The sequence below is a fragment of the Necator americanus genome, chromosome I (assembly GCF_031761385.1).
Source record: "Necator americanus strain Aroian chromosome I, whole genome shotgun sequence".
NCBI lineage: Eukaryota > Metazoa > Nematoda > Chromadorea > Rhabditida > Ancylostomatidae > Necator > Necator americanus.
Window position 1 is genome coordinate 22,867,131 of NC_087371.1, and position 24,983 is coordinate 22,892,113.

The 24,983-nt window shown below is 41.9% G+C and overlaps 1 protein-coding gene across 2 annotated transcripts; it reads left to right on the forward strand.

Annotated features, from left to right (window-relative positions):
- Window positions 1-424: 424 nt before the first annotated feature.
- Window positions 425-23,114, forward strand: RB195_006559 (uncharacterized protein; the record flags this gene model as incomplete). Of its 2 annotated transcripts, XM_064179716.1 has the most annotated exons (20): window positions 425-547; window positions 8,735-8,798; window positions 8,865-8,970; window positions 9,049-9,127; window positions 9,454-9,508; window positions 10,709-10,770; window positions 10,838-10,906; window positions 10,995-11,189; window positions 12,812-13,025; window positions 13,549-13,656; window positions 13,874-13,953; window positions 14,081-14,158; window positions 14,756-14,831; window positions 15,472-16,358; window positions 16,418-16,557; window positions 16,746-16,822; window positions 16,903-17,039; window positions 19,737-19,846; window positions 20,705-20,756; window positions 23,070-23,114. In XM_064179716.1, 20 exons carry the CDS (start codon window positions 425-427, stop codon window positions 23,112-23,114), a joined length of 2,757 nt encoding a protein of 918 aa, XP_064036651.1. The 2 variants fall into 2 exon arrangements, with proteins under 2 accessions (XP_064036651.1, XP_064036652.1); XM_064179717.1 differs by lacking the exon at window positions 425-547 and having other exon boundaries at window positions 8,756-8,798.
- Window positions 23,115-24,983: the final 1,869 nt, after the last annotated feature.

Genomic DNA, 24,983 nt, shown 5'->3' on the forward strand with positions numbered 1-24,983 from the left:
TACCGTTTGCTATGGAAATCCAATCAAGTGTATCCCGCAAGAAATCAAAGCACGGAGTTTTTCGAAGCGTTCGTCAGGTTTTTGGAGTCCTCAGCTTGGAAATACGTAGAAGCGCTTCGCCATCGCTATAAGCTTCCGCATCCTTCGATTATTCCGGAAAAGGATGATATCGACATTGTGGGGTGCTCAACATTATATGTGACAGCCAAAGCTTATAGCGCCCGAGCGGAACGGGATATGAAGGACGTTGTGACGACGAGTGAGGTTGATGTCGTCCTGTTGCGTGTAATCGCACCCGCAGTTCGTCTCTGTAGCTGTTCGGCGGGATCGTTTCACTGTGGTGGGCCGTCATTACCGTGCAGGAGAAAAGAGGACTACGTGCTAATTACACTCATTTATTCCCTCAAAGATCCTGCATTTTTCGATGTCGGAACAACTTTTGCTGTTTGCCGCATTTTGTGGCTATTCTTCTTACTCCTCTAATTTTTCTCCGATTGCTGGTGATGGCAGAGAACTTATAGTACACGTACGGTACAACGAGGGTACTGTAAGTTAGGCACAAGCAGTACTTTGATAGCGTAACAATTGTAGCAGCCTAATTAAGTTATGGTGTTTTCCACAAATGTGCCAACCTGAGATTCATTTAACGGTTTAAAGGACTGGTTACTGGTTCCACAATGTGTGGTCCAGTATTGCTCCTAATTCTTCAATGATCTTTACTGTGATTCTATTTCGATACTAACCCATCCTCAACCATATTTTTTTCATGCAATGTACGCACAGTTAGCCAATTTAATCGATTTTTTAAATCTGAAATGAAAGAACTGCTTGGATTCTCCTCAGAATAGGCTTTTGCTCGAAACAGCCGAGAACCTGCTGTATTTCGACGCCCAAAAATGAGAAACTTTCTCGGAGACACGGTCACCTCTCCATCGTATTTTTCCACACCTAAAACGATGCTATTTTTTTATGTATATCGATGTAGAATTGAAATTTGCATCAATCTAAAAAATTTTCATCGTTTGTGAAAAAATCGTGGTCATTTTAACAACATTTTTTGAAAAAAAACCTTTAACTAGCGCGAATTTTACGTTATCATTTCCTTCAAAGAAAAAAAAGATCAATTGATTTAAAAATGAGTGCAAGATCAAAGTCATCAGGCTGTTGTTTCCTGAACGATATTCTACAGAAACTCTGGATTTTTATTATCTGATGTGGTGAAGCAACGTCATTTAAAAATGATCAGTCGTCGACATAAAAATGGGAGTTCGAAGGTATAAAAAATTAGAATTAGTAGATTTGATTTTGTTTATAATGCAGTTGTTTCAACGTTAAAAATGAAGAACAGCTTTCAACTAGAGAAAAGTACATTGTTTCCTTAAGAATTTTGGCTGTAGGCAGAATCAGTATTTCCATGAAATTTCGGGAAGATCACCATCAACCGGGATTGAGGGGACAGCGTATTCTAGCGTATTCTTATTGACGTCTTGTATTTAAGTTCCTATTTTTTTTATAGTCGTGAAAAAATCCGGTCTACATATCATCCAGAAAACTTAACTTACAGAAAATTTTTAAATGAAATTTTCAGGTTTTTTCTTCCCTTTTTCCAGATTTTTGTTTTGCGAGTGTGCATTGAATACTCGAATGTGTTTACCGATTATATTGCAATCCTTCCATCTACCGCCGGGAATAGAAATCCGTTTACGTCTTGAGACTTGTGGCCAGTTTCTAACTGCCATTTCCACAGCAGTTTCAAAGGAATGTGACCCCTACCCTTCCAGACACCGGTCTTCCACACAGTTAAACGTTTTTTCTGTCCCATTAGAGTTGCTGAAAGAGATGTTGAAGAGAGTTTATCGCACACAAGCGCACAACCATTGCCAGACTGCGCACAGTTCACACTTACTTGGTTACCTCACCACCGTGAAGTGCTTGACCTTATAAGTGTTCGAAAACGGTCGTAGTAGGTTCATATTCGGATCTTTCCGATGTGTTTTTGGTCTTGGCGATGGTCAATCGGGGAAGGTTAGGAGGCTTTGTAACCCTATCACATTTATACCTCAACTAGTCAAGAGTTGTGCGTTCGAGTCGATCCTATTTCCTCGTCTTCTCTCCTCGCTTCACTTGCTTTGCTTTCAACAATGCGTCGCGCCTTGTGAAGCCGGTATACCACTTAGTTTGACAGAGCGTCATGTAAAATACGCATCAGGTTTTCTCGCCATGTCTTTGCTTTATTTACTTAAACTTTTTCTACTCCTAAGCTCCTCAGATTTTTTAATGGTAAATCAGAGTTCCACCACGTAATATTGTTGTCCTTCCGGCCTTCGCTACGAATATTACATCTCATTTCGCTTCGACTTTTCACAAAACGTCTCCATCACGAGATGTTCGTCCAAATATTTTTCCTCTTGGCCTATGACAATTTTCCGAACTTCTCTGTTGTTCTTTTGTCCTCGTGAATACTCTCAGCATCTATTGTAACGATTTTTCTTCAAGTGTTACTAGTTTCATAGAAATCGCAGAATGAAAAAAGGGGTTTAAAAAGTTGTGGTGATGTAGTAAATGAGTTCGCGTCTTCTTTTTCTAATTATCACACTCCTTGATAAGAGACTCACACGAATCACTGCTCATGTTTAATTTTTCTCTTGAATTTATTTGTTTGCGCTAAATTTTTAAATTAAATTGAACTTTAAATTAATTTAAATTAAAATTTCTTTACTCGAAATCAAAACAACATTTTTTCCTTCCTTTTTTGTGGGAATGGGAAGAAGAGTTAAGTATAACATACTTGCAGTGAGTCAATCAGGTCCTTTTCCTCCTACTGAACCTCAAATGTTCTCTCCTAAGATTCGCTGCCCAGTCCAAGGCGTCCATGTTTGTGTGCTGTGCTTTGAGGTTCTTTTGTAGGAGTTGATCCTGTCCAATCTGAGTTCATCAATTGATTTCTCTGGTTCAAGGTCATCAGGAGGTCATCTCGTCCATACGAGGTTGAACCATAAAAATCTGCTTTTGAAAACTGATAGTTTTTTTCTGATGGATTCGAAATACTGTAGCTAAGGCTGTAAGAGACTAGAGAAAAGATAACAACTATGCAGCAACTTTAATAAGATGGTTATTTGAGATTTGCCGAAATCGCAGTTGTTATGGAAGAAAAGAAAAACCGGAAGTTTCCAGAGCGTTGTGTGTGTGTCGTCCTCACAAAGCATCCATCATCCGTAGACAAGCTCTTAGGCGCATCACTAGCCGTTTTCTGTTCGTTTCTTCGCAACTGGTTCGCATAGTTGACGACCAGCCAGATGCCGCCGGCGGCTGCAAACCACATGGAAAGCAACATTTCTATATCCCAAACGTCTAACTTAGGCAGTCATAGCTTTTCTGATTGGGATGGAGCTGATCGAACGCGGCGAACTCGCAGTTGCGGTTCCGAGGGAGCGAATGTGGAACGGCGCTGGGGCAGTCGGCGAACTTCTCTCTAAACATGACAAACTGGCTTTTTATAAATCATCCTCGATGTCAGCTGATGTCACATGTCAGCCGAACGAGCAACGAAATACGATACTTCCAATAATATAACAAATCAGATCTCGCATAGTTGCAGTGCATTCCTTGACTTCTGTCCGTCTGCATTTACGTGATCCTTTAGGTATACTGCTCTGATAGTGGTTTGGGCTCCATCAAGCCAGCACATTTTCCAGCAGATCCCAGAATCTCTTTCGTTCTCTTCCCTCTCTTGACTCTAACATATGCCACAAGATTTTATCACAAGTTCAAAGTCCAGCTTGGAAGCAAAACGAAGCCATTGCGGATTTTCCGTTTTTCCGGGCGCCATCTTTTCGTTGAAGTACTCCAACATGGTTGTCTCCTCATTTAAAATAAAAGATTTTTTCACAACGGCAGTACCTAGGCGGACCTGAAATAGATGCTCAGGACCAACGCCGGATCTGCTCAGGACCTGTGCTAGTTGCTTTTGTGAAGCATGATCGAGCACGATTTCATGATTGAGATGATTGAATACGAGTGTACCTGAAAATTTCTGCGCAAGGTCCCAAAACTAAACCCGGAAACTCAGCGACTATAGTCGGGTCAAGACGGCATGAAGCTCCGTGCAGTTGCGTAAGCGACTGCGCTCGGAGCGGTGCGGTGGAACTAGCGGTGGGAATCGAGTATGGGACTATTGCGAACTTCAGCGATGTGTGCTAGCAAGCATTTCCTCTCGATCTTAACCGCAAAGTCTCGTGCAGTTGTTATACGATAGTTTGGAATTGTCATTTACGCAAGATAGGATCATGCAGAGATGAGTTGGTTGCTGAATATTAATCGCTCCAGGTTGCAGCGACGTGCTTGACTTGAAATCAGAATTGTAGGGGTACTGAACGCGTGTGCGTCATCGGTATCGGACCGATGGACAACTTGCTCGGTATTGGGATCGGAACCTCCTGTCACTGCACTGCGTTCCTTTCAGCAAAGAGTAGGATCATCATTCGCGGGAACGCTACCTTGAACTTCTTACTCATACCAGCAACGCCCGATGGAACGTTCTGATTTATGGTGTAACATCGATATAAGCGGTTACGGAGAAAGCGACGCGGCTCTCAAGCGCACGCAGTTGGCTACGAATGTGTCATTGTAATTTGATTGGTGGTTGGCGTCAAAACCTTGGAAGGGGTTAGTCGAGGATCCCGTCGCGCAATCGTCGGCTGTAGATCCAACGGGGATGTGGCTGGATGTTACAGGGAGATTGTGTATTTTTGCGTACTCTGTTGCAGCGATACTATTCAGCGGACCTACTCGTTAAGAGAAGCGTCGGCTAATTCGTTTACTGGCACCATGGTGAGCCAGACAGCACCATGAATACAGCACGGCTGTTAACTTGTGCCCAGAATCCGTTCCCACTGGTTGATCCCTGAGGTTTTGAAAGTCCTGTCGTAAGCAGATAAACCGCTAGTTTAAAATATACTTTCATAATTATACGTATTTATGTATATATTATTATATGTATGTTCATTGCGGATTTCTACAGTCGCAGTGAACCTCCTTACGCAGTCAAAATTGACATTCACTTTTTTGAGATCGCACTTGATCTTCAGTTGAACCTTATGTCTGATTTTTTTTTAATATTTATTTATCCACTACCTTCAATCGCATACCAAAAAGTACGAGAAAAATAAAATAAAACAGCGTAGGCAATAGGAATACAGAAGAATACCAAAGGCTACTTTCGATTAAGATTCACAGCTACGATTCCTTCCTCCATTTCGAGAATGTTCTTCAGTTTCTTTTGGAGAATCAAGCAAAATTTTTCCATTTTCACCTATTTTGCCTCAATGTGCACGACTTTTTTAAATTATGTGCTGTCGCTTTGGTGAATTGACACATGCAAGAAGTGCATGAAAGATTACTGTAAATATGTTCTTTTCACTTAACACTGCGCACTTTTTCCCTCCAGGACAACAGTTCTTTGATCCTGTTATTAAAGACGTCGCCTGTCAACTTTTCCCCTCCATAGATGTCTTGGGATGTCTGGCAGATAAAATTTTCAGCGAGAATGGTAGTCTGAAGTCGCGTTGTTTGACTGGATGTTGCTTTTAGTCATCAGGTACAAAAAAAATGAAAAAAAAGAATAAAGGAGTAGACATCGCCTTCACTGAAAGTAAGAAAATGCAAGATTTGTAATAAAAAAAGTTCACCTGTGCCAGAATCTTCATTTATTTCATCTATCAATCTCATTTTTTTATTCACAGTATTTTTTTTGGCATTCGCGTCGAGTACAATATTTGTCCCAACCACTCCAGGTCCCATAGACTATTTATGATTACAATTCACTTATTTATGATGATTAATCATCAGGGAAATTGTTATCACTCACAGAAGGTGGGGATATTAAACTTTTATGCTATAGACTTTTAAAATTAATTTTATTATCTAGCCCATATTATTATATGCTTTTATATTTCATATTATTGCTTTTATAGCTATATAATATAGTTACTAATATATAACTATATTATAGTTATATTTATTATATTAGTAAATTTATTTAGTATATTATTAGTTATTAGTTAGTATTTTATTAATAGTTAATATTATATTTATTTAGTTTATATAATTATATTTATATGTATGTTTAGTATATGTAGGTATTAAAAACATAGAAAAGTTTTTCAGTCATATATTCAGATCTTAGCAGATTTTATAAACAACGGTGGAAATTAGTGCACAAGGCGGGAAAAAGTTTTTGAATGTTGCTCCAGTGGTGAGGTGGCGACCATAGTTTTCCTAGACATTGTGTGAATCTCCTGCTGAGGTTCTTAGCGACACTTCGCGCTACCGCCGACGTACTTCCTCAGTCCTGTACTGCTGGTGGCAGAATCTCGAGAAATCTTCAACTCGAGACGCCCCAAGAAAATAATCACAAGGTGAAGGTGGAATTCGCGTGGTACATGCATGGATTTTCGGCCTTTTTCTAAATCCACAGCGGAACGGTAGAACCTCTCTGTTCAGCAACGATCAACGTTATTGACTTCGAGACGTGGGAATCGTTTACGTCGCTGCCTAATTCCAGAGTACAGACGCCCCAACTATTCTAGTTTTGTTTAAACATTCGGTTTGACTTAACCACTCTATATTTACATAAAAAAACGAACGTGAAAGAGTAAATTATGTTTTTCCAGATTTGCACTGAAAATCATCGCCTTTTTGCGATTTTACTGCCCGAACATGTACATTGACTACAATTGAAATCTGTAATGAATAGGCGCTAGCCCTGACCATCGAGGGGCACCGAAGAGGTTCCGTGGAGTAGCTGTCTTCGTAATACGGGGTTCATGCTGCAGGCCACAGGCCTTGATATCTTTATTGTAAACGATAGCGCCACTGAACTAAAGTTCCCATAACTCTTTTCATTTTTCACGGAACTAAAACTCTATTACGTTTTTACCGACCTACATCTTCCCATGAACAAATCGACTTCACCTTGCTGTCTTCACTTTCTTCAACCTTTCAAACAAAATCGACCATCTATCTTCGACTACTGTAATGTTGTAGAAAATGTGGGTGAGAACTCGTTTTGTATGATAAGAAATAGTTTAGAGAAATGTTCCCTGTGTAATAATCGAGAATTACTGTCCGTTTCTTATAAAGTTCGTTTTCAGCGCCTTCAATATTAAATGATCTTTCCCTGAAGTTTTTCGTGGACTTCTGTAAATAGAGTTCTGTGTAATTAACCTACAAGATCGCCTCTATATTTCTTTAAAGAGGAAACGGAGGAAGAATTTCAATCAAAAGCTACGTGTAGTTAATGTGTAGGACGTTAGCTTCCTTCAGAGCATGTATTATATGTGAAAACACACGACACACATTGCCTTTTTCCTTACTAATGCGACCTCATCTAGACCTCATAGCTTTGTTCATTTTGCACTAGGAAAATTCTAAAGGCGCATAAGCTCTAAGAACCCTAAAAATAGCCGATTTTTCAAAACTATTCTCAAAAAACTCACAAAGATTTTCTGCTATATTGCAATTATTCTGCTAGCAATTACACAGTACATTGAATATGAGAATATTCTGGAGTATGAATTCCACTCGGAAATATAAGGAAAGGAAAAACAAAGGAAATGTATTTCCTGCTATTATTTTGTATGACAGAAATCTAATTATTTTCGTCTAACAACACGTCCGTTTTTGCACAACCTACCGTAATTCTCGACATTCCTTGACCAAAGCGATTATCTGAAGTTGAGTATAATGGTGCAGAGAACTCGCTCAAGATTTCTTTGAAGATAAAATGGAAAAAATGAAAAATTACAAAAGAAAAAATTTATTTTGACCCTTTGGGAAAAATCATTGTCTACAATTAAAGAACTAGAGAATTTCAGCCGATCCTGACTGGAATCTGAGTCAGAACGAGATCAAACTTTAGGGATAATACGAAAGATAAAAATATGAGAATTTGATACCAACACCACTATCATTACTCTAGTAGTCATTACTATAGTAGAAGTAATATTATAAGAAAAAAGTGCAATGTGTTAACTAAAAAAAAGTAAAACAAAAGGTGGCATAAAAGAATGGAATAAAAATATAATAAAATAGCTGACAACCTTGAAAATGCCTTACCGCTAGAAATATAACGTAATATGACTACAGTGGGGGGAGGTGGGGTAGGGGGTGGAGGGTCCCCCCCCCCCCAAAAAAGAGGGGGGGTTCAACCCCCCCCCCCCCCACCAACCCCCCCCCCCCCCCGGGGAAAAAAAAAAAATTTTTGGGAAAAAAAAAAAAAAAAAAAAAAAAAAAAAAAAAACCCAAAAAAAAAAAAAAAAAAAAAAAAAAAAAAAAAAAAAAAAAAAAAAAAAAGGGGGGAATAACAGTAAACACTTCGGAAACGGAGGAGAACACACATTTTTCTGTGGACTTTTTTCGCTTTCTATTTGTGTTTTTTTTTTTTGCAAAATTGCATCTGAGTTTTTCCTATTTGTTTTTGTTCATTTTTATATTCTCATTCGTCATTTTTAGTATTTTTTTCCGTGACAGTCTTCACTCGTTTCTAATTCCTGATTTTCTCCGACGTTCTGAGCTTTGACCTCCACAAAATCTCAGTCTAGGCTATACTTGGATTCAACTTGTTTCTGGACGCCCACATGATGTTCCCATTGATATTTGTTCCATCTACGGTCATTTCTCTGTTATTGATTTGTATTAGATCGTCGAGATGTGACGTTTCAACGGAAATTTTCAGAGGAACCCTGGTGTTCGCACAATGAGATTACTATGCGTTCTTCTCATAGCAGCACATTTTAGAAGTAAGTGCATTTCCGTAAAATATGTCTATTTCCTTCCCTCCCAATTTACCGGTTCTATTATTCCAGTATCACTGTGCCAAGATGAAAATACATCGGACATTTTTGATCGATCACCGGAAGATGTTGTCGGTGCAGGTGATTTCATTGGGCGAACAGATGAAATCAACGAAGGGTACAACTTAGTTACCGTATCCAGCCAATTTTCAGACAAAAGAAAAATAAATAAATTAAAACTATGAATAATTTCTAGATCAGATTCATTTGCGGTCAGTACGGCAATGATAGAACCGATTAATGAAGCCACTACTATGCCTATGCTCAAACAACAGGTGAATAGATGTGTTTCTCGGATCTATAGCTCTTTCTTCTTGCTCTAGGTTAATGACTTCCCTAGGAAACTTCGCATCTATGGGATAATCTGTTAATCTGGTACGGCAAATAAATATTTGTAGAGAAATGAGCTTTTTTCACTCGAAACAAAAATAACGAGTAATGTCACTAGTTCTCTAAGAAGTCCATTTTCATTTTTAGTCCTTTGTAGATGAGGTGCTTGCGAGTTCCAACGAATTAACGAAAATTGTTGTATTTTGTAAAGTTCCCCTTCCCACTTATTCCATATTTTATTTCATATTTTAGGGTCAAATTGTTATTTCAGGAGCACACAGTGGAACCGCTCGAACTCACCACTCGTTTTGACAAAAACCTAAACTGTGAGTTATGAGAAATGATTTCTGAGAAAAGTGCTTTTTTTATTAAGAGTTAAAAATCTAGAAAACTCGTTCCATCACTTTTCGTACGTAATGAGTAAGGCATATTTTGATGCTTGCATATTTGTTTTCAACCATATGTGCGAGAAGCTGCTTCGCTTTGACAAAGCACAGAAAAGATGGCGTGTCCGTCAAGCAGAGAAAAACGGAGTTGCAGCAGGCGCGTCGCGTTCATGTGGTTGAACATATTCAACGCTTACTATAGATCAAGATAGTGCGCAACTTTATTAGCATCCGCTGCGCTTTTGAATCTCCGTTATTGCTACGATCGTGAGTACGTAGATAGAGTAAAACTTGTCAGCAGTTTGTCTTTTCCCATAGCAGTTTTTTTTTGTAACTTGGTCGATCATTGATTAGAAATCGTATTCCGAGTGGCGAATGTTGGGTTCTTTCCACTAGTTGATTTCTTAACCAATAGTTTGCAAGAATCACAACAAAAACGCGAAACACCTTCAAATCCAGAAACCAACCCGTCAAAGGCATCACCCCACGAATCTGGGGTGGTGCGGTATCAGTTGGGTTGTACCTCTGCGGGGTCGTAGATTAAAGGAAGGAGGGTGATTCCTTCCATTTCCTCCTAATTGCCGTAAAAAACGACCGGGAATAACGCGTGCACGAAGCTGGCGCGTTCCAATCGAACTCGTTGTGAATAGCGCCCCGGAACGCTCGAAGCCGCATCTTCCGGGCCGTTTTTTTTACGGCAATTAGGAAGAAATGGATGGAATCACCCACCTTCCTGAAATCCACGACCCCGTATGGGCAAAACTCATCTGAAACCCGCACCACCCCAGATTCATGGTGTGATGCCTTTAAGTAGTACACGATGCATCAATTCATCCAACGAAAGAACTATTTGCACCCACTAAACAGACAGAACGTGGATTTCGTGACTCGTACGGGTATAAAGAGTTGTTTCATCAATGATCCTCCTTATTTCGTACTACATCGTCAGTTGACCGAGTGCAAAGTTGCCTCGTTGGTTATACTGATATTTCCGGGGCTCTGGATCTCTCTCTTATGAGTCTATTGACGTTTCACGTTTTTGTTGTGATATATGCATCTAAAAGAAAGACTAGAAGGGAAAAATCCAAAATGAGAAATTTTATGGCGCATAAATCCGTCAGTGACGATTATTTGATTCAGCTTCTATTCAAGTGCTCAACATTCCTTCCAGTGCTGATGGAACGCGACCGCTGCCGGAAGAGGTGAGAAGATCACTGTTGAACACGCGTCACTTGTTGCGACCTTAGCTCACTGAGCAAAGATTTTTAGGCTATGGCTGCCGATCCGTTCAGTTTGGATGAAGTGACGACTACGGTGAAAACTTCGGAGTCACCCATGGTCAGTGTGTGCAATTTTTTTCTTGTTAATATGAGAAAAACAGATTTTATTCGATTTTTTATCCATGCCTAACCGTTTTCATATTCAGGTAACTCCTGTTGTTCCAATAATTCATGAAGAGGCTTCAACCATGCATGAAGTTCCTCTAACACATAGCATTATGATGGATACCAGAATGATGACATCGATGGAGCCAGCGACGACGACAATGTCGGCTACGACTGAATCTGCGCCTGCTGTCCCAACTCTGGAAGGCAGGGTTCTGAAAGAGAAAGAAGAAGAGGTACGGTAGTCTTTAACAGGGTAAATGGCTATCATAGTCCGTATAAGTAGTTCATTTTTGACTTCACGAGTAGCAGAGAATACTGAGCGTTGAGATCCTGCAGATCCTGTACATATTTGTTATTATTTAACAATGAAGGACCTTTAGAGTCCACTTTCTCGTGGAACAGATTCTTTCTATAGTTCTGCGTTTTTTTTTTGGGTTTCATCGTTAAAATGGGAGGTTTTTCTACGTTACGCACGTTAAAGTTCAGTGCAGTTTTCTAAAATCAAACAGCTCGTAGTTCGAAGCTCTTGCTTAGGATTTTCTTAGGAACTTGCGAATTCGTGTGCGGAATTAGATGTTCGACATCCTCCGCTGCAAATCTCGCTCGCCACTCCCATAAATTGATTGTAATCAGTGTCTTAATGCTCTCTATGGTGGACGTATGTTGGTGATTAACGCGGTGATTAGGGTGACCTCACGATTGCAGCATTAATCTCAAATAAAGCAATCAATTGTCTCTTTAGCTAAGGCTACAAATCGCGTAACAGCGGTCATAATCTTGCGGCGCTTGCTAGCTGCTTCTTACAGCCTATGGGTATAGGAAGGGTACAATAAAAATATATTATAATGAAAACATGAATGAAAAAATAAAAAGATAATTAGTAGTTTAAAAACAAGGGTAAAAAGTCTCTAACTACTCATTTAGATGAAAAATACTTCAAGAATTTTCCTTTTTAGTAAAAAAAAAATCAAAAAGGATGGCATGTTGAGGAACTAAATTTGGAAATATTCTCGAGACATCAAATTTCGGAAGCTTAACGAGTGTCGCGAACCTTCTGCTTATGATCGTGCACTCGGAGTCCGCTTTATTAGAGGATATAATAATATAATAGAATATAATAATTTAATATTAGAATATGATATTATATTATTTATTAAAGTGTCGCCTCTTTGCCAACCTATATAGAGTTGAGATATAATACTAAAAATCAGAATAAAGATAAATTGAAAGCCAATTTTAAATGTTAGACCACATATTATCGATTTTTAGATGGAAAAGAAAGTAGGGAATTTTGAGATTAGGTTTTTTTTTTAAAGATTAGGCAGCTTACCACTAATCTGACGTGATGAGGGAATCCACGGGAGAAGTTAGAGATGGAGTTGTAGGTTGCGGGATCAGGAGTGGTTCCGCTCACCTCTCCCTAATCGTCCTAGAAACGGCGTGGGAACCGCTTGAGTTCTTACGAGGAACGTTAGAACGCTACTCTTTGTGCACGTTCTGGTCCTCTCAGCAACCTATTCATAGTCATATTCATATTTCATATTCATAGTTTCGAGGGGAACTCACTGGCTTTCCACCGCTGCGCAATTGGATGCGGCGCGTGTACAAGGGTGGCGCGTTGCAACTGAAATCGTCCCGAAAAAACGTCTTTCACAAGGGCTTTTTACTGGAGATTATAGAGAGATGAACGGAACCACTCCTGATCCCGCAATCCACGATCCCGTATAGAGTTTGTCCATCGGAAGTCCTTACCACGTCAGATTCGTGGTGTGATGCGTTTAATATAGTCACAGAGAATTGCAGACAACATGATAAGACTATGTATGTGTGGATCCTTCAAAATAATGGATTTCAGCTGACCACTTCAATTCGTGACCCTACAACTGACGTTCACATGGGGACTGAAACAACTGAGACTGCGAGCGTAGAAACTACCGAAAATCAAGAAATAATGGAAACTACCTCAGTGAGTTCGGCGACGGAAACAACACAAAATGGAGGCGAGCCCGAAGAAGCGCACACACACAGAGCGGCAGTTGCCATTGACGCGGAAGTTACCACTGACGCCTGTGAGTACTAAAGCATTTTTTTAAGGTCTTACTTTCTATTATCCTAATATCTCAGCTATGTTTTCTTAGCCTATCCGTCCAGCGCAAGTGTTAGTAATTTTTTTACGTAATCATTCTCCTATTCCTTTGAGGACATGCTTCATTTAAGTGCTAGTGAGAACAAAGTCACGTGCAACAACTACAAATTGTGGATGGAAGTCCAGGAAAAAAAGATTAGTGATGAAAGCAAGGTCCAGTCACTACTCACATCTCTTGCGCAAAGCTTTAGAACTATGTATGCAGAAAGAGAAAGTGGACAGTTAATTGCCAGAAAGAAAAAGAAGAAAAAGAAGCAAACAATGTTTTCCTTTCTTTCCCCTCAATTTCAAAACAAAAATCAGCATGTTGTAATATCGACAGATTTCTTGGTTAACAAATAGGTCTGCTACGATTCTTTTCAAGTTATCGTACCTTCTTTTCTTAACCGTAACGTCAACGGATTCCACGCTCCACAGAATAATTTCACTGCAGTAAATTCTTGCAGCGAACAGCGAGACCACAGCTTTCGACACTGTTGCTTCTTCAACGACGGAACCACCAACAACCACAACCACATTTACGACCACTACCACCACAGCTTTGGATGAAGATGGTGATAGTTCATAGTGATTTCCAAAATCATTTTCTTATTCAAAACTACTACTTTCATACAGTAACTACTGAAGCAACGAGAATGAGCTTACCTGAATGGTTTTTTTCTTAAGAGTAACAAGTCCAATTAGATTAATAATTAATTTAGTAAAGAAAAGCAGAGGTTCAGAATAACCGGGTAAGATTTTCAACACCTGCTAAAACCAATTTCTTTCCAGCGGCACCGTTCGACCAAGACAAACTCTCTGGCTTATTCGAACAGGACGGTTCTTTCATTCCTGAACATCTCGCAAATCCGGTTAGACCTTATCAGACACTATTTCTTCCTGTTGTTTCTTGTAAACTTAGCATTTTCTTGGTGTCTTCAATAACTGGATAGAGCGATTCTCTCTGTGTTTTCAAAGAGGTTTCAAGACTTTTTCCAGACATCGGAGCCAGTTTTCCCGAGAGTCGAGTTACCAGAAGAGAGCACCGAGATCATCAGTGATTTGCGACCAAAACAAGTAAGAAACAGAGCAGACTACTTTTTTGTCCTGGCCACATAACTCACGCTACTGCATCTTTCGTTTTGTCCAGAAAATAAGAAAGAAGAAGGAGAATTAGATGTGACAGTATCGTACGTAAAATTCAAACTACGGAGAAACTTAAGAAGAAATTTTTGATGTTGGATTCTTTGAGCTAGTAGGAAGGGTTCATGGTGTAGTTACGGAGTTCAAAATCCCGAGACGACACTAAATCCAGAAATTAGAAGGAAATTAGGAGCTGTTTACCCAACGAGGCAACTCTTTACAAGCATGGAATTGATAGAATGAAAGAAGGCGAGGTGAACTGCTATTGAATTCACCCGATGAAGCAACTCACAATCGCACCATTGATGGAATCCACTTTGCAAGGTTCGCCCATAACATCACTGATGTAAAGAGTTGCCTCGTTGGCTCAGTTTATCCCTGCCGTCCTCCTATGGTTGTGATTATTCCCGAATTTATAAGAGATATCTAGGATATGATACCTGCGGATTACGTCCGATCCCCATCAACAAATCAAAAGGATCTAGAATCGAACATTTCCCCGAACACTATTTCTAATGACGATCTTTCCAGAACAAATCAACGTCGGACCAATCATCCTTCAGTATCGACTCGCAACCAACGATGATTCAAGTCAATGACACAACTCGTGGGTAAAGTTGTAGATTGGTGAACACGTTCCAAACCGTTGATCTCAGATCCATGACATCAAATTCCTCGTAGAAGTTTCTGAATGATAACGCAATTCACGTAGTTTTTGTAGTTACTGTCGCTTTTACAACAAAAAAACCAAATCTGTTTAAGAAACTGCACTGACTACGCCAGAGGCAAGTTCATTGCCCTCAATTTACGCTCGCTGCTGTACATTCAATCTCAAAAATAGGATGAAACGTCCTTCCTCTTTTTTTGAATGTAAAAGTGCCCTTCTTTTTCTTGAAAGTGTGGAGAACTTCATTTCCCGGTACGTAGGCACGGAGTGCGTTCCTCACCGGACAGCAACTTGTTTTCAGTATTTATTACCTCCGATATCCTAGTATCGGTATTTAACACACTCATATTTAAAGATCGTTATGGTAGAAATCCGAAGAGAATCATTCGAATTTTTCTTTGTCTCTTAACAGTGTTCGCAACTTACGCGTTTTTTTTTTGCGTGAAATAGTAAAATCTTCTACTTCGGCAGACAAAAATCACATCCAAAGGGCTCTTTTTGCAGAAAAATCACTAAGTTTCAATGTCAAGATAGGAACATTGATAGGATGCTTAGGCAAATCAAAGTACCATTGCTTCAGCTGCTCCCACTATTCCTGGACTACACCTCACTGACCAACTTCGGCCGATCGTTATACAACCTATTGTCACAAAAACGACCATCAACGAAGTATTTCACATCGCCCGACGACTGGGTTTGGATTCTGACGACGAACACCGTTCAATCCCTACTCAACAGTCAGGTGCTGAGGGTGCACCCAAGCACGAGGATACTACGACATCCACTACACAGGGAACGACTACGGAACACATCGCAGTGACGACTGCTGAGCCACTGCCTGAAATGACTCCCATGGAAATGGTGACGACTACGGTATCACCAATGGTAGAACCAAAATTCGAAACCGAAGTTGCAATACCAGCTGTACCTGAACCATCTCCCGAACCTCAGCCGGAACCTCAACCTGAATCTCCCCATGAACCACACCCTGAAACTCAACCTCAACCTGAACCGGAGCAGCGAACCCCTGAACCAGAACCTGAACGACAACCTGAACCACAGCCTGTACCACAACCTGAACCACTCCCCGAACCGCGACCTGAACCACAGCCGGAACCTAAACCGGAGCCTCAACCAGATGTTACACCCGAACATGAACCAGTCCCATCAGTTCCGGCACACCGTCCCGAAACTACCTCTGAACCTCATCCAACGTCGGAACCTCAACCAACCCCCGAAGTTATGCTTGCGCCAGAACCATCGGAACCTCATCTCGAACCAACCCCCGAGGCTATGCCCGCACCGGAACCGAAACATCATCCCGAGCAAACTGAACCCGATAACATGCCACAGAATCTTAAGAAGGCCTTCTTCACTATGCGAATCGTTTCCTTGGAATACATGGAAGACTTTGCGGACAAATCAAGTGGAAAATACAAGAAGCTCTGTGACCAAGTTATTCCACAGGTATAATCTAAACATTCACTCTGTTCACTTAGAAGTGCATAATATTTCCATCCATCCAGATTTCGGTTATATTGAAAACGATAATGGGCGACAACTTCGTGAAATTCGACGTTGACTCGCTCATGAAGGGTTCGGTTATCGTCAACGGAGTCATTTTCACGATCGATGATATTGCCGATGCAGAAGACCTGGCTACCAAGTGAGTGCGATGGTGTTTTGATCGACCTGAGCTTTTCAAAAAAAGACATTTCCAAAAAATAAGAAGAGGTCTGTGGCACGACTTATCCCAGTTCGTAAAAAATGCATTGGTGAGATGTGATGAGAGATGGCAGATAAGAGGGGAAGTGTTTTCCTATGTGGCACTAACCCACCTTTTCTGGTTTTCAGAATCGAAACTGCTATCAGCGCCAACGGATCCAATTTAGGCCAAAACGAAATTGATTCGAGGAGTATTACTGTGAACGGTAGCTGATTTTACAAACTTCTATTTAGTTATAACAATACAGAACAAATGTAAATGTGGAAAAAACCCATGACATTGCAGGCATTCCCTCTCGAGCATACATTGAACGAGTTCACTCTTCTTATCCTCAAAGCTCATCTCCGTCACCTCTTCTCATCGGCTCAATTATAGCTGTTGGTGTACTCGTTATACTCATAGTTGCCTTCATAGTGATCGCGGTAAGTTTTATATTGCACAAAAAGATTACCTCGTAGAACATAAATTCGGTCACATTAATGTATAGTTGCTTATTTATTGAACAGTGATTGTTGAAAGCAGCGTATCACGAAAATGACGTGGTACAGAACCTCCAGGAAAAACACACGAGTTCGGGTTGTAGGTTACGGAAACGAGCGTCCTCTCTCCCTGCACCCCCACCACTCCCCACCATCTAAATCCTATTGATCGTGCTGAAAAACGACATAGGAGTTCCACGATCCACGTTAGAACGCTCTTCAATGCACACGCTCCAGTTCCCTCCGTAGCCTACTCTTAGGTCTGACTTGAATAAGCTGCTGAGGAGCCGTTATTGATTTTCGACCGCTCGCTCGTGGACACGGCCTGCGACTGACTTCGCAGGAATGAACGACGACTATGGGAAGATGGGCGGGGCCACACTCCTTTCCGCAACCTACAGCTCGAACACTACGTTTTCAGTGGCATTTTCTTAATACGCTACTTTTTAAACCTGTTCTGTGCATCATTAATTCCAAGAAAATTCATTTTTTCATGCAACACCCCCGCAGAAATCATTCTTCTTTCTTTCACGTTTCAGCAGTAACGGAAGTTTTCATAAGAACACGTTACACTGACTACGTACATACTTAACCGGACTTAAATGATGGGCTTAATTTACAATCTAAGGCGGTACTATAGCATTATATTATATTACTCTTCTTTGGTCACGTAACAAGAGCACAAGCTGTTCTGAGGATGGCACCGGACTCAAATTAAAACAAGCCTGGATGTAAAAGAAAGTTTCGGCGAAGGTGGTAAAAGAGTGAGGAGATTTTGCGCTGACAGGCAGTTCAATTGAGAAGTAACGTTCGGAGATTATGGAACAGTGGCAAGTGGATAGATCCTTCACAAGCTCTAGCTGAAGATAGAACAGGACGGAATCAGGGATCCCCAAAAAAAAACATGGCGGGAAGATGAGGATGGCCGCGTCAGGCATCCGTCCGCCATCAAGGTCAAGAAGTAATATTACTGCCGAACATTCTATTATTGTATTATACGTATTATATTGTTTGAATGAAAGTAACTTCACCGAGAAACTGAGGACACCAGAGGCATTGCGAAAAATGAACTCTGCCGTATCTCGGATCCTTTGCGAGAAGAAGCAGTGGACATCGGTGGCCAGGATGCAGCACCACAACACGACAGCCCTAGTTCCGAGAGACTCCTTCTAAACTTCATTGACTGCCGCTTCATTGACTTTTCAGGTACATACCAACGCATGTACGCAATCCTAGGCTCGACCTATCGCAGCCCTGCTTCGAGGATCTCAAGGCTTGCCCCCTTCCACCGGTTTAAGATATAGTTGGTATGTACAGGCTCCATCGTACTGTGTTGACACACGAATCACCTTCACTTTTCCCGAACGTGGTTAAGCGCTAACACATCACCACAGAGTCTACGACTATATCGGGCCAAAACGACATGAAGCACGGGCAACTGCGAAAACGGCTGCGCTCGAAGCGGTGCGGTGAAGACAGCGGTTGGAGTTGGGGTGGGAACGTGGCGAACTGCTGGGTGGCGGTCGCGGGGATCCTTGCACGATCATCGCTCTACCGCGCCGCTTCGAGCGCAGCAGCTTACGCAACTGTCCGTGCTCCATGTCGTTTTGACTCAACTATACATAGAACTGCTAACACATACTTGTACATACAGTACCGTGGCGAAAAAATGCGTCGAAGGAATAGAAAGGACAGTGCTCCCAGCTCAAACCGACAAAAGCTGCGATAGGATTTGGCTTGCTTCTCCTCCATCCTCTACGTCGTCCAATCAATCGATAAAGTTGGGCGACTGAGAAAACGAGACGGGAACTGAAGCTGCTGGTCATGGTTCCTTTACATACTACTCACTGGCAGGTAAAAAAGGTTGAGACTCGCGATAGGACCTCTCCCCTATGGCGACTGGTTGCGTCCACAAGGTATAACAAGATGCCGATGATGGTTTACTACTGTTTCTGGCTCCAGCAATGCAAGCATTCAAAATTTGATTTTAAAAATTAACAACATCTGTCGTAAAAGAAGCCACAACTCATAGAGAATGAACTCTCCCTTCAGGTAATTCCCTTTCAGATGACCAAAAGTGTTATTTAAGCTCTGCATCTTCCCAAATAAGACACCTCATCCTTCTTTACAGCGCCACAGTAGTAATCCTGAACGATGAAGACACTAAATGGAAACATGAGTGCTAAGTAAACAGGCGGGCCCCTACAGTTTGTACTCTTTTTGTCTGGTTAGCCAACGGGGCTGGAAAAAAAGCTAAAGCTGCTCCCCTATCACGGACCTTGCTGTGGACAAGTAACCGCCTAGATTTTGCCAGATAAGATGCTGTTGATGCGAATTTGCAGAGACCGAATCCAAGCGACGACGATAACCCATTCGTATCAATTTCTGTGGGTAAAAGCATGGCTACATCTTGTTTGTTGTGAAATTTTGTGTTTTTACTTCTGAACTATCGCAAGAAGACAAACTTTCCTACCGTAGTGACCACGCACCTTCGTTTGTAGGATAAAACTGCTCTTTAGTGAGTCTATCGAGTACCTTTCGCAGTCACTGGTGTGAGCACAATCTGCACATTCGTTTCTATCACATTTACCTTTTCATGTAGATGCATACAAGTAAGTTGTAATGTAACCTTGCGTTCAGATAAATAATCGACGAACAAACGGAACGATGAAATTGAAGGACGACGATTTGCCACGGATGGAAACCGGGAAAGGATCATATTCAAGCCCACAAACTGTTTCAGTGAACTTGTAGGTGGATGAGGACTGTAAGAGTCGGTGCCAAATATGCTCAACTAAGTGTGCGTGCAGTAACTTCGATTGGGCCAACACAGAGATAAAAGAGGAAATCTGTGTACAAGTAAAAGAAAACGGATGCGCTCACCCGGTTGAACACATTCGGCGCCGATGTCCCCGCTAAAGATATAGGAGAAAATGTAGTTGGGGTAGGGGGCACTCAGTGGCACCCTTATTTCTCGACACTTCAACTTACCTTCTTCTCTTTCTAACTTTAGCTTACATGTAATTGGTCCTCTAAGATCAAAGCTTTGGTCTTAGGGCCTTGAGTGATTTAAAGGCAGCATACCACGAATCTGGGGTGGTACGGATTTCAGGTGTAGTATCCGTATACGGAGTTGTAGATTATGGACACCGGGGGAAGTTCCGCTCATCTCTCCCTGAATCAGTGCAAACAGCCGGCCCCTGAATCCTGCTTTGTACGACGCCTTCTATTGTAGCGCGCCACCCTTGCACGCGTAGCGTCCCTTACTACCTATCGTGGCAGTCCGAATTGATTTTTGACGAATCGCAAGGCGGAGGCGGCGCAGGGGGTGAAGCGTTGCAATAGATGGCGTCGTACAAAACAACATTCTGAAGGCGGCTGTTTGCAGTGATGCAGGGAGGGATGAGCGGAACTACCCCCGTCTCCATAACCTACAACCTCGTATACGGATGCTCCACTTGAAATCCGCACCACCTCAGATTCGTGGTATGCTGCCTCTAGTTATTTACTTCGAGGAATAAGAGCGCCACTGAGTACCCCCAACTACATTTTACCCAAACTATCATCAATCAACATGAGACCATCGATATTTCCAATATTTTTTTCAGAATGTCATATGGAAATGGTACCACGACGACGCCGCCTAACCAAGGAGCAATGGTAACGATTTCACCATTATACGCTCAACGCGCTCCTCCTTCGTGTCATTTTTGAAAACGCTCCACACATACTTCTAAAGACTTCTCCTCTCCTCTTTCGGTGAGCTCAACTGAATCATCCTCTTCCTCCACCTGACAATTATTAAATTGTTGATGTTCGCTTCTTCCTTTCAAAGAGAATTTGATGTTTTCTGCAATTCAGCAAAATATTGACACAGTAGTCGCCGTACGCGTTGTGTAGGCCTGCCACGTTACGCTGGCGGCGGACGCGAACATCAGCACCTCCTTTCCATCGGACGATAATCGATAAGGCGATTTAGGCGATTAACTCTTTGGGATCCTTTTTTTGTTGCTTTGATTTCTAGCTTGTTCTTTTTCGGCTTAAACTCAACCTTTTCGGGTGGTCGAGGCCATAGTTGGAGCAAGGCGACCTGGATTTGATTAAGTGACTACTCTGAAAATATTTAGAAGCGTGATACTGTTGGGTCAAAACGGCGTGAAATCCGGTGCAGTTGCGTGGGCATCCGGGCTCGAATTGGCGCGGTAGAGCGTTGCGGTTGGGGATTGATGGGGATTCCTGCTAGCGTCACCGATCACTGAAGTCCGAGTGAAACTGGTGGTGGTCCCGCGCCACTTCCAACCGCTAGCTTCACCACGCCACCGCGAGCGCAGCCACTTACGCATCCGTGTCAACCTCCACCCGGGAATTATGGCCGTTTTGACCCGGCCATACTTCGGGGTTGATGTACCTGTAGCAAAGTCCCTTTTTCGTTAGTGTCGGCGCTAATGCCCCATCGATTACTGTCCGATCGATCAGAGGAGCCGGATGCTAGTTCCCGTCCTTACTGAGGCCATAACGCATCAGACCGGCGCAATGCGCTCTGCAGAGGCTAACTGTCCTAGTCGCAACTTCGTTGCCGAGCAGTACCAGCGATTTTCTATAGTGAGGTTAAGACAACATCGAGGACGTACGCAGTTGCGTACGCGGCTTCTCTCGAGACGCTTCGGTGGAGCGTAGCGGCTAGGAGAGTGGTGAAAGCCTTGCTGGCATCACCTATCGCTGCACTTTGCGACGGTCCCACCTCGGCTTACCCTCGGGAACGAATGCTAGTTCTTCTGATGCTATCTTACTCACAAATACTCACAACACTTTCATCATTTTTGCTCAACTCATACTACCCGAAAAATTCCATTCTGTCATACAAATTTGGGAGGAGGATCAGTTGAGCTTGCGGATCTCTGAATAGCCTTATGTTAATGGTTTCCTAAACTATCACTTGTTTTTTTATGACGAAAAAAGGAATAAGTTTGTCTCTTTCATGAAGATTAAAGACATCACCCCCACGAATCAGAGGTGGTGCAGATTTCAGGTGGAGTATTCTTATAAGGGACAGTAGATTATGGAGAGGAGGGTGATTCCGTCCATCTCTTCCTAATTGCCGTAAAAAACGGCCCGGAAGATGCGGCGCCGCACACGGCTGGCGCGCTCCAATCGAACTCCTTGTTGAAAATGGTGCGCCGGAACGCCCGAAGCCGTATCTTTCGGGCCGTTTTTTACGGCAATTAGGAAGAATTGGACGGAATCACTCTCCTCCCCATAATCTACTATCCCGTATACGAATACTCCACCGGAAATCCGTACCACTTCAGATTCGTGGAGTGATGCCTTTAAGTCTCCGAAGACCGCGAAAAGCCGAAAACGTCAGACTGGTATAGATTCTATGCGAAAATCTCTATCTTGTGGGCACACCAATAAAAAACGGAAACAGAAATATACCGTGGTCCCAAGAGGGGGGAGAGCATTTGAACTACATATTATGTGAAGTACCGCAGAATATTTTCTCTTACTCAAAGTTTATCACAGCGTCTTTCGTGCTGTGTAATGTATATAGCTTAGTTTAAAGTTGATTATCTGACTGATTGCAAAAAAAAAACCATCGAATCTGCTAATATCAAAGGATTCGATGTGTCTTTAACTGCAAAAGTACGAGCCCTTCCATTTTCAAAAATCCAATCAGGCATCAATCCATCTAAAAAAAACCTCCCAGGCACACTATTACAAAATATAGGCAGAATATGCCTAGTTTTCAAGACAAGAGAACTTTCGAACCAAAAACCCAATCAGTTATTTTCAATTTTCTAAATCCGTCCTTAATTTGTTAACAGATGTTTAGAAAGTTGGATGCATCTCGATCTCTTCTCTCTCACTCCGTGGGGAAATCCCTTCCACTATCGACTCTTTCTGTGGCAGATTCTTCTTCAAGAGAGATTCACTTTTGTTGCGGAACGCCGGTAATGCAGTGTCACATTTCAGATGACGTCATTGAGTGTGGGCCCGAACGAACGAGAAGTTTGCTAGTGGCGACCGACTGCGACTCCACTCCATGAAATCTCAACTAGACCTCATATCTGCACAGTTTCCTGGTTCCCTCTTCGGTCATGTTGAACAGCGTTGACGTGCGACTCCGTCCCCCCGCCCTCCTCCCCCCTCGTTACTCTGACCGAACGCGCGACCTGCGCTCGCCGCCGCTTTTTGCCATGTGTTTTGCTGTTCTTTCATGCTTTCGTAAGCCGGTTTTATCTATTCCATTCGTTGAATGATCTTCAATTGACGAAGGTATGAAAGCTAAAAGCGGATGTGGTTATAAACCGCTTCTGTACTGTAAATTGCTGATCGTTGAGCTCAATCATAGTTGTTTGTATTGGATAATTATAAAAAATAAAATAAATATAAATGCTATGTTGCGTTGTTGTTTGTCTCTTGTCATTAGATTGACTGTCTGAAAAATAACAAAACACTTCAAATTTCCAAAAAGTGCAGCGCCTCTGCTCATCGATGGGACGATAATCGATAGGACGACGGCGGTGGGGCTAGCAAAAAAGGGGTTTCGCTGCGACTACAGCTGTGCAAAATACGTACAAGACGTACAACCCACAAAAGAAACGAAAACAGAGAACTGGTAAAAGAAACCGAGAAAAAGGAGTTCAAGGGGTTAGTTGGCGATCGATTCTATCGATTATTGCTCTATCGAACAGTGGGTGGGGAGAGGCAGAAGCACATTCCCCTCTTCGCCAAGCAAGCAACGTTCGGTGGCGACTGTGAATGTTTGTGGAGAGCTATTCCCAAGGAATGGCTCTCTAAAATCTGGGATTGCTATGACTTTTGTAATCTCTAGGACGTTCTACCTGCAATAAGCACAGTAGGCCGCGATAGAACAGCAGTCACTCGCGAATGCGTGTGTTCGTGCCGAGACCCATACTAGAAGAAGGCTAAAGCACTCTAAGGGAAGCTTTCGAGCGATATTCCGATGCTCAGTTCTTCCTGTTGGTAGGTGGAATCATACATCATACAATTGTGCAGGTACCACAAAGAAAACGCAAAACGCTACTTAAAAATCCGAGAAGTGTTAGGAACAGCAGATGTCTCAGTTTATCCAACCATACAACTTTTTATACATACAGAAACAACGAAATGGTGTGACGCAAACTGGATTAATGGTGCAATTACACATCGAAACAACCATTCACACTCGTTACGAGTAAAGAAAAATGCGCCTTTTCGGACGCACGTTTTCGGACATAACGAACAGCTGTGAAGTAGTGGTCATACGCCTCACTCACTGTCATGCGATTAAAGGTTAGTAGCAACCATGTATCTCTGAAAAAAAGAACAATTCGATACCTGGTATATGGAGGAAGGAACTCAATCCGAAACTCCTGCATTCGAATTGGCACAAAAATAAAAAAAAAACAACAAGGAAATAAACAGAAAACCAAAAAACCTTTGTTTGAGCGGGGATGGAAATGTATCAGAATGGTTACAATCGACGGCCATCGTGTTAAAAGATCATCTAAAAGTTCCGCAATGATTTTATTAGTTGGGGTTGGCATCAACTAAATTAGTTTGTCCACAACTCTGACTACGTACAGCTGTGAAGTAGTGATCATACGCCACACTGACTGTCATACGATTAAAAGTTAGATTAAATTAATAAATTATAATTAATTAATTGAAGCCTTGGATACTTGAAGTCATGTAATGATTATCATTTTCTAAGCGATGAACTTGTAAGCATTAAAAGATTGGACGATATTGAGCTGCACAGCTCCCACTGGTTTGCACACAAATACGTTAACAACGTTCAGGGAAAATTCGGTTACTTGCCCGTTTTCAGGCTAGACATTTGAAAAAATCAAGTTTTGAAGGTGTATACTGTTCTGTACTATA